At 36.0% G+C, this 11,008-nt stretch overlaps 1 protein-coding gene across 1 annotated transcript; it reads left to right on the top strand.

Moving 5' to 3' along the window:
* Positions 1–8,008: 8,008 nt before the first annotated feature.
* Positions 8,009–10,351, top strand: LOC120121581 (putative glycosyltransferase 7). Its single transcript, XM_039140900.1, has 2 exons — positions 8,009–9,390; positions 10,077–10,351. Exon 1 carries the CDS (start codon positions 8,034–8,036, stop codon positions 9,378–9,380), a length of 1,347 nt encoding a protein of 448 aa, XP_038996831.1. The 5' UTR covers positions 8,009–8,033; the 3' UTR covers positions 9,381–9,390; positions 10,077–10,351.
* The last annotated feature ends 657 nt before the right edge of the window (positions 10,352–11,008 follow it).

Raw genomic sequence — 11,008 nt, 5'->3', positions numbered from 1 at the left:
TATAACCCATATTATAAATATTAAACATTTCAGGTACTGGAAATAGAAAATAACCCAAAAATAATATTTAGGACTAAACTGAAATAAACAAAAACATGAAGCCCGAAACATAAATAAACCAACTGTAAAATAGTGACTAAAATGATAAATTTACAAATCATGTAACCAAATTCAAATATTAACATACTATATAATAATATGACTAAATTATAACATACACAAAAATAAGAGATCAAAATAAAATATATTAAAATTGCATTGATGACTAAATTAAAACAAAATACAAGATAAAGAGGACCTATTTCATAGATATCCCATGTGCGAGGTTTGCTCACTGAGTCCTTCATGAAACGACATCGTTTCATTTGATATATATATGCCCCAAACAGGCTTATATCCCACATGTTTCCTCATTTGTTTCTCTGTATGAAAGAGAGAAAAAAAGAGAAGGGAGAGAGTTCTAAAGAACTCTTAAGAACCGGCGATCCTCTGTCGTGCCGGCCACCGATGATCGACGGTGACCGTCGTCTGCCGGTGCCGGAGGAAAGAGAAAATAATGCTACCGAAGCATTTTTTAGCCACGAGTATGAATCTGGGCTTTATTTGGCCTGAAGAGGTTTCAAACGTCGGAGATCTACGAAGAAACATTTCGTTTCTTCGACTCCGACGACGTTTGATGTTTTCGGCGGTCCATCAAGGTGACTTCTCTCTTTTTCTTCTTTAGCTTTCCCAAACCCGAGCCTTTTTTCAATTTTTTTGTAGACACTCAAACTGAATCTCTATTTTTCTCCCCCTCTTTTTTTATGTGAATTCCCCCGTCTATTTATGGTCGACGAATAGTGGTCTTTCCACTAATTTTCGAATATTGGGTAGGATAACACACTGGTTTTTTCGGGATTTTAGTGTTTAAAAAATGTTAATGGATTTGGTTTGTTTTGTCTTGTGAGTGATATTTGGCGTAGGTGATGACATCAATGACCATTGGTGACTCTACGGTGGCTCGACGGTGATTTGGTTATCGTTCGGTGGCTCCGGTGCCAGTGGGAATCTGGATGGTCACTTGCGGCTTGTTTTAGTTTAAGGTTTCAAAACCCTAAAGTTATTGAGTTATTGAATTGGACCGGTTCAAGTCCTTTCCAGATCGGGTCGGATCTGGACCTGAACTGGGTCTGGATCGGGTCTCCTCCGGGTCGGGTCATGTACCTCAGGTCTAGCTTCAATCGGGTTAAGCTCCATTTGGGTTCCAGTGGATTTGGGTTGAATTGTAACTGGGACTGAGCCTTGTTGTATTTTGGCATGCATGATAATAATATTAATAATAATAATAATAATAATAATAATAATAATAATAATAATAATAATTAATAATATTTGTTCGACCCGGACAAAAGCGGGTGTCTATAGAGTACAAGACATATTATCTTAAAATTCTATTAATAAATTTTGTTTATTCAATTGATATTATTATTTTGGTATTAAAATGTAAGCCTCTACTTAAGTCTAGTTAGGGATTTCTACACTATCTTGACTCATGTCTTCTTGCAGTAGCATTTGTAGTTAAGGATGGACTTACATAGGACAGGTAGGAGCAGTTACCCTTTTCAAAAATATTTTAGATTTATTTTATGTATTTTTTATTAAAAATTTATTTATTTTATTTAAAATTTATCTCTTAAAATTTTATAAATTCAAATTTATCTCTTAAAATTTTATAAATTCAAATTTATCTTTAAATATAAAATCGGTGTCCGTAATCTGCATGTAGCTCGGATGATGGCCATTGAATTGTTTGCAGCCCAAGGGTGGCTGTTTGCATGAGGCGATGTAATCCGCTACTTTGTTAGCTTCGTGAGGTGTGGAGACAAGTTGGATGTCTCACTCCTAAATAAAGATAATTTTTATACACAATTAATATTATTTTCGATATTACATATAAAAATATAAAAATAAATATATTTAAATGTATAATATTCTTTAATTTAAGGATGAAAATAAATTTAAATAAAAGAAAACGCAAAATCTATTAATACAAATAGTAATATTTTTTAAGAAAATTACTAACTATTTTAAATAGGATACGCGAGAAAAGAAAACCCAATATTTTAATTCAAAAAATAAATCGGATACCAGTGATTAATTAAAAAAATCCAATATTTTACCATCCTTATATTTATTATTACGTATGAAAATTGACTTCGAACTAAAAATTATGTTTGAAAGCTAATTATATAATATAAAGGTAGCCAAAAATCAAATTACATATTGAACATTGGACACAAAGGTTATATTAAATTATCTCTTGTTTAAGTTCATATAAATTATAATATAAAAATTATCTAAATTTATTTATTTTAATAACATATATCTTATTTAAGATATAAAATTTAACATTTTAGGTTATAGAATACAGAATTTCTAATTTAAGTTTAGGGTTTAATTTTTATTAATATTTTAAAAAGTAAAATTAAAGTTAAAATATATGTATATAAAATAAATTTTACGTTAACATATAATATACATATAAATAATAAATTTACTAATATAACCGTCTAAATTTTCGTTTAATAAATACAATGATATGTTGGTTGGGTTCGGCCCGGCTACTATATTCATTTTTTTAGAGGTATGATACATAAAACAGATCATACACGAAAGTATATTAATATGAGTCTCGTTAAAAATTTTCCTAACCTAAATAAAAGAAAATAATACTCATATTAATACCGAACAACAAATAACATCAGTTCGAGGAACTTAAACAGAGCTAAGGTCTTCTTGTAGGAGCGGAAGATTCAATGAGGGAGGATCACGCAGAAACATATTACCTATAGTTTCCACTCGAACACTCTTTGCTAACATACCAACCACCTTATTATTCTCCCTATTGGTATGCTTAATAAGAACATCCCAATTCCGGCGACGGAGATCATCAAAATGCCATTTAAGGAACTGCAACCCCGTAAAATCATCTCTCAAAACCCGTATTGCCTCTAAACTATCAATCTCAAGAACAACATGCCGGAAACCCGCATCCCAAGCATAATATAGCGCGAGGTAAGCCCCCCACAGTTCAACATCAAAAAGCAAACAAATGTCAATAAATTTAGTGAACCCAAATTTCCACTCACTTCGTTCGTCCCAGGCGATCCCGCCACACCTGGCCAGATCATTCTCGTTACACCAAGCTCCATCGGAGTTGAGTTTAATCCAGTCACGCTGACGAGGAATCCAGTGTAAATTATTCTGGTACGAGTGAATGCCTGCAGCCGATTCATAACGGTTTTTTGTTCTTGCACTCAAAATGAGAGCTACCAGACGGCAACTACCGTCCAACACACCTTCATTGCAACAATTAAAGACAAGGCGTTCCGATCCAACCAAATATTACGAATCACATAGCTAAAAAGATCCCAATGTTCATAGTTGTAACCAATGTATTCCGAACCTGATAAGTTGCAATACACCCAATCTTGAATTTCCATACTTAGAAACTGGTCCAAACGTGCTGGACGAACTAAATTTGACCAAATCAGAGTGGCTACGGGACAGCATTTGAAAACGTGATCCACTTCTTCGACAGTAGTGTCGTAAACCGAGCAGCTGCTGTCTAAGGTGAACTGGCGTTTACATCTCTCGACATTAGTCATGAGCTTGAGATGACATAACAACCACATAAATTCTTTAACACGAGGTAGGCCACAAAATTTATGAATCTACAGGCTTAAGCTCAGACGAACCTTCACTTGAGCGAACCAAGTATGCCGTTTTGACACTAAACAATTTATCTCTATTGCACCTCCACCCAATCAAATCAGTTGAGATGCGAGAAACTGAGCATTTTATACCAACAATCCTAAGAAGGATATCCTGTGGAAGAAGATGGCGAAACAGTGACCAATGCCATTCCCTAGTACTACTAGCCATGGATGCGACAGAATTGTAGCCAATAGTGTTCACCATCTCTGGATTTACATAATCAATAAGCGGTCCAATATCTTCAATCCATATATCACGCCAAAAATCAATCCTCATCCCAGAGCCAACAGACCAAATTAGATTAGCCCGAACGTCATTTCAAATAACACTAAACCCCTTCCAAAACCAATGCCATTCCTAGTACATACTAGCCAGAATGCGACAGAAGTAGCCAGTGTTCATCCATCTCTCCAATATTTACATAATCAATAACGGTCCAATACAATCCAAATCACGCCAAAAATCAATCCTCATCCCAGAGCCAACAGACCAAATTAGATTAGCCCGAACGTCATTTCAAATAACACTAAACCCCTTCCAAAACCGAGAGCAATCGACATTCCGAATCGACAGAGGCACTCCTTCATCACATTTATATTTCGCCTAGATAAAACGAACCCAAAGCACGCCCCTACGCACTATGAAGTGAAAAGCTAATTTCATATGGAAGGCATATTTAAAAGTGTTAATATCTCAAAACCCAAGGTCGCCTAACTGGATCGGCTTACATACATTCTCCCATTTAACTAAATAAACACCATCCTGATCAGCTGTGATTCCCTAGATTAACCGATGAATAAACCCCTCAATGGCGGGACAAGTAGTTTTAGGTAAGATTGTCGTTTGTAAAGTGTAATTAGGAATCATCGCAAGGACACTCTTAGCTAAAAAAATTATTCTGACGAATGATAAACATTTCGCCTTCCACCCACTAAGTTTCCTTTCAATCGCTTGGACAATATAATTATAAGACGCCGAAATAACCCGTTTGTGCAGAATAGGAACGCCAAGATATTTACCTAAGTCAGATACTTCCTCAAAGCCAAATCCAGTACTAATTGACAATCTCAATGCCCCAGGAACATTCTTGGAAAAGAAAATAGTTTTAGCAACACTCACCTTATGTCCGGATGCATGACAAAATTCTCCCATCACCGGTCGAATCGTATGTAATTGATCAATGGAAGCTTCCGTAAACAGAATCATATCGTCTGCAAAAAATAAATGTAAGATATTCGGGCTTCTAGAAGAAGTTTTAAACGGCTTCCATTACCCCTCATCGGTAGCAACATTAATAGATTATGTCGTCCCATAAGTAACACGAATAAGTAAAGAAATAATAACGGGTCGCCCTGATGGATGCCCCGGATTGGAGTGAAAGTTTCAGCCATATCACCATTCCAAAGGATGCAAGACGAGACCGTAGAAACACATTGCATAATCAAAGTTACGCAGAGAAAGAGAAATACCAATGTCATCAAGTGTATCATAGATAAAATCCCACTCTAACCGGTCATTGGTATTTTCAATATCAATCTTTAGCGTTATCCACCCTTTCCTCCATGTTTTACGCCTCATGAAATGAATGATTTATTGGGTAATAAGGATATTATCTGTGATCGATCGACCCAGCACAAAGCTCGTTTGATTCTCACACCCACCTCATAAGAAAAGGTTTCAAACAATTCACCAAGACTTTAGAAATCACTTTGTATATAACAGAACAGAGGCTAATAGGTCGAAACTGACTCATCGCGATAGGTAACGACACCTTAGGCAAAAAAACCAATAGAGTTTGATTGATTGATGCCGGAATAGTAACACTCTCGAACACCTGCCTTACAAAATCATAAACAGAGGAGCCTACGGTCTGCCAGTTATGCTGGAAAAACCCGGCATTGAGACCATCAACTCCGGGGGATTTAGACGCGCCCATGCTATGCTAAACAACGCCTTATGAACCTCCTCTAAAGTAATTGCCATCTCCAAGTGATCACGATCGTACTGGCCAAAGGTAGAAAATGAACCTGGACTTGGTACGATGTTCTAGAATCAATCGTTCTCGTGAAGTTCCTTACAGAAATTTGTGGCAAGTCGAATCAGATCCTCCTTATCCGTACACCACCTTCCATCCTCCAGTTGAATGGCAGAAATACGGTTAGCTCGTCTTCTTACTACAACAAAAGTATGGAAAAAGGGAGTATTTTGGTCACTGAGTAGCGTCTACTGAGAACAAACTTCCTGACGCTAAAAAGACTCCTCCTTATCCATAACCAAATTGAGCTCAGAATTAAGATTATCCAAAAGTTGTCTCAAGCTAACTGAAGGATTTTTTGTCAGAGCCCTGTCAATACCACTCAATTGAGCCCGGAGCCTACGTTTCTTCATCCCAATATGACCGGAGATATTCTTGTTCCACATATCCACCTCATCTCAGAATTCACTAATGTTATCAATAACCAATACAGTGGGTGACCAAGTCGTTTCCAAAAAATCTTCAAACTGTGGGTACAACTGCCACACATCAATGAACCGAAAAGGCCGATTGTGATGACGAATCCGCTCATCACTAAGCGAGATCAACAGAGGACAGTGGTCGGATCCCACTCTATCCAAATGAAGTACATGAGAATCAATAAACGAAACAGACTAAACAGAATTCACAACACACTGATCAAACCGCCGATAAAGATTACCTCTGGCCCAAGTGAAAGGAAGGTCATGAAAACCCAGATCCGATAAACCTTGCGAAAATAAGAAGTCATAAAATAAGCAGCTACCGGATCTACGGTGTATCGCCCTCCAACTCTCTCATTGGCAGCAGAAAGAATGACATTAAAATCTCATTTAATTAAAAAATGGTTGTCCCTTTTTCCCATATGTATAGGGTAAGGGGAGGTAAGATAGTAGGCTACCCCCAACACCAGGTTGAGAGCAACTTCCGTAAGAGACCTCCGAATTATGAAATGCCCTCCGTGGGACTCGATCCCACGAGGTTAAAAACCTTGTGCTCTACCAACTGAACTGGATGATCATTTCTTAAAATCTCATTTAATTAATTTTTGTTTAACAATTTTAAATATAAGTTTAAAAATATATTTATGAATTTAAAAATGAATTGTGAAAATCATATATTTAAAATATTTTTTTTTTAAAATTATTACTTAAAATATTAAATTTAAAAAAAAATAAAATTTTAGTTAAAATTAAGGGAGTAAATGAGATATTTTTTATTAATTTAAGGGTTAAAGGTTACCTTTGCTCTTGTAGTAGACTCAATTTATCATTTTAGTTCTTATCGTATATTCGTATCAATCTAACCTTTAAAGTTGTTTAATTGAATTATTATATACCTTACCTATGATTTAAAACCCTAAATTATAAGCTCTGAGTTAGAATTTAATATTTATGGTTTAGAGATTATAGAGATATGATTTAAGATTTAGGGTTTATAATTTAGGGTTTTAAATTATGACTAAAATATAAAATGATGTAATTGGACACATTCGAAGATTAAATTTGATATAAAAATACGATAGCGATAAAAATGATAATTGAATCTATTACTAAGGTCAAAAGTTATCCTTTTACCTTAATTTAATATATCACATTACTCTTTAATAATAGTTTAGTGTTAGTTATTTTTAATAAAATATAAAATTTAATGTATATTTTATTATTTTTAAAAATTAAATGATAATTTTTTTTATTATAATTTGATAATTATTTATAAATTTATAACTGTACACATCGATTTGTGACATTCGCGATGGACTCATCCAAAATCTAGACTATCTTTAAAAAAGAATCTAAAAGCACCCATTAATAAAATATTTTCTGTTTTCGTCATTATATTTCAATAATTAAAAAAATAAATAAGATGCAATTTAAACGGGAAAAACGGAGAATTGGCGCTCTAAATTAAAAAGTCCAAAATATAATACAGCAGCTTAGACTTTAGTTCACAGCTGTCGGCAATCAATCACACGTGTTCTCCAACCGTAGTTCACGCCCTTCTTAACTCGTTAATCTCCGTTCCCCCCAAACCCGCGTACTTTTTGCATATTGGCGCACCGAAACGGACGCCACTTCAGTGTCTACATTCAACATAGATCAGCCAACTTTCTTGTCCTCAATCAAATCTAGATATCCCTACTTTTGGCTTCTTTCTTTCTTTTTCCATGTCTTCTTCTCTGTTAAAAAAAAATCTATGAGAAACTAAATCTCCATAGTTACCAAACTTAAAAACCTAGAAAAACAAAAAAATTTAAACGAAAATGGTGTCTCCTGGGTTATCTCATTCTCAGTACTCTCCCATGGCGAAGCCTCGAAACCGGTCGTTCCCGTGTTTCTCTGATGGTTTTCTTTACTGTGGTTGTGTATTTTTAGCTTTTTTGTTAGTTTGCTCATTTTGGTCGTTTTTCACTCCAACTCTTAACTTCGGCTCCTCTATTACCGACCCATGGTTTAACTGCAAGGAAAGTGGGTTCGGAGTTAACTTGAAGTCCGACTCCAAAGACCCGACCTTTTACGACGATCCAGAGATGAGTTACTCCATAGAAAAGCCGGTGAAAGATTGGGACGGAAAACGAAGAGAATGGTTAAAGCGTCACTCTTCGTTCGCGGCCGGAGCAAGTGAAAGAATCGTTCTGGTAACCGGGTCCCAACCAAAGCCATGTAAGAACCCCATTGGTGATCATTTACTCTTGCGCTTTTTCAAGAACAAGGTAGATTACTGCAGAATCCATGGCTACGATATCTTTTACAACAACTTGTTATTACACCCCAAAATGGGTTCTTATTGGGCCAAGTTACCGGTTGTTAAAGCAGCCATGTTGGCTCACCCTGAAGCCGAGTGGATCTGGTGGGTTGACTCGGACGCGTTGTTTACAGACATGGAGTTTAAGTTACCTTTAGAAAGGTATAAAAACCACAACTTGGTGGTTCACGGTTGGCCAAAGTTGATTTACAACAGCAAAAGTTGGACCAGTTTAAACGCTGGAGTTTTCTTGATCAGGAACTGCCAGTGGTCCATGGATTTGATCAGTACTTGGTCGAACATGGGTCCGATGGGAAAGGAGTACAAAAAGTGGGGTCAGATTCAACGATCAACCTTCAAAGATAAGCTTTTCCCCGAATCAGATGATCAATCGGCTCTGATTTACTTGCTTTACAAAGAAAAGGACAAGTATTACGACCATATATATTTGGAAGGTGAGTTTTATTTCGAAGGGTATTGGGCTGAGATTATGGGAGGGTATGAAAACACGACGGAGAGGTATCTGGAGATCGAGAGAGGGGTGCCGGAGCTGAGGAGGAGACATGCAGAGATAGTGAGCGAGCAATACGGTGCGTTTAGGGAAGGGTTCTTGAAGGAAGCTGGGAATGGGAGGGGGAGTTGGAGGAGACCATTCATCACGCATTTCACGGGATGTCAGCCTTGTAGCGGGGACCATAATCAGATGTATGCTGGGGAATCATGTTGGAAGGGGATGGTTAAAGCTTTGAACTTTGCTGATAATCAGGTTTTAAGAAAGTATGGGTTCATACACCCGGATCTACAGGATTCCTCCACCGTCACTGAAGTTCCCTTTGATTACCCTGCTGATGAGGGTCCATGGTAAAGCAACAAAGGTATGATTTTTCGTTGAATTGGACCAACTTCAGATACTTAATTGGTTCCTTGTTTATAGTTTTGCATGCCAAAGGCGTTTGCTTTATATTTCTCTTTATCGCATTACATGCTAATTGCAGAAACTTTTATGATGGTGTTGGTACTTTGGTAGGTGGGGATTTTAATGGGGATTAATGGATGGTTTTGTGTATTACTTTTGACTAAGTTTTGGGGGGTTTTCCAAGCTTGAAAGAGACTGAAAAATTCTCTTCTTCCCTCTGGCAAATCAATTCTTTAGTTGAACTCATTCCTTGTCGATTAGTTCTAAGGTTTGGTTAGGTAGAAGAAACCTATAAGGATTAAGGTATTCTTTTGAGTTTGGTAGAATTTTTTGTTTAGAACCAATTGAACTCATGGAAACTGTCATTTTCAAGTATTTACAGTCTTTCTAACTACTGTCATTACCTTTTTTTATTATTATTTCTCTTCATATATGGTAGGTGATATTGCCTTCAATGACTAATTTGGTAAAATTATAATTACTAGTAATTTTAATAGGATTTGCAACAAAATCATGGACTTATACGTTATAACTCTGATTTATTGTTTTTCTAAAATGGGAATTCTTGAAATTTTCATTTTGATTAATGATTTCAGCATCAGTGGGAAGTTGATATTTCTTTTCTTCTTTTTCCTTTTTGAATAGTGAATCAAGACAGCGATGTATGCTCCATTCATGGCCATAACTCTGCTCATCCTTTCGGGTTATTCACATTGGGCTGAAATTGCAAACAGATTCGAGCCTGATAGTTCTTGAAACCGGGATTAGTTATAGTTTAACTCAGCGCATTCAACATGAGTCAGTCCATTTGGCAATAGCATCCTACATCACAGAAACTTTTATTTTGAATGTAATTGTTTATATGTTGAAATTTACAGAAAGTGGCATGAAAGTTGATATTGTTTCTGGTTTTAGGGTGATATATAAAGACGTTCTTTATTGCATATTATGATATAATTTGGACCCCTTTTTATTATGCTTTTGTTGCTTTAAAACCTCCATTGATTTTGCCTTGGTTGTTACATGCATCAACGGCCTGTGTCGTGTTAGTGCCGACTGAAAGCATAGTAAGAGAACCAAATAATTGATTCTACAGCTAATAATGATACTAAAATCTTCCCCCCCTTCTTTTTCTCTTTTAATATTTCATTTTCTTTTATAATTTATTATGGTCTTCGACTCATCATCCGGTCACACGAGAACGCCTAGAAAGCTAAACCAAACTTGATCAAATAATTATCATTTTGGATTTCAAATAGCCCCAATTGACAAAATTATACACCCACTTTCGTCCGGAAAATATATATATATTATATATTATACTTATTATTATTATTATTATTATTATTATATTATTATTATTATTAATATTATTATTACAATGTTTGCAGGCCCTCAAGCCCAATACAACACCAGTGACCCAACATTGCAATCCAAACTGTCGACCCAAACAGATGGAACCCAACCCGAACCGACCCAAAATCCAGATCTGACCCGGTAGCATTAGGGTTTCTAACCCTAAATCCAACAGCCGCCAACAACATCTAAGCAGCCACAGCCAAACGTTTCAACCGGTT

Source organism: Hibiscus syriacus, unplaced genomic scaffold (assembly GCF_006381635.1).
Source record: "Hibiscus syriacus cultivar Baekdansim isolate YM2019G1 unplaced genomic scaffold, ASM638163v2 tig00110377_pilon, whole genome shotgun sequence".
Lineage (NCBI taxonomy): Eukaryota > Viridiplantae > Streptophyta > Magnoliopsida > Malvales > Malvaceae > Hibiscus > Hibiscus syriacus.
The sequence above is the reverse complement of the archived record's forward strand: the minus strand, read 5'-3'. Positions and strand labels throughout refer to the sequence as shown.

Coding starts and splice junctions, on each gene's coding strand:
- LOC120121581 (XM_039140900.1), top strand. CDS start 8,034: ATGGTGTCTCCTGGGTTATCTCATTCTCAGTACTCTCCCATGGCGAAG.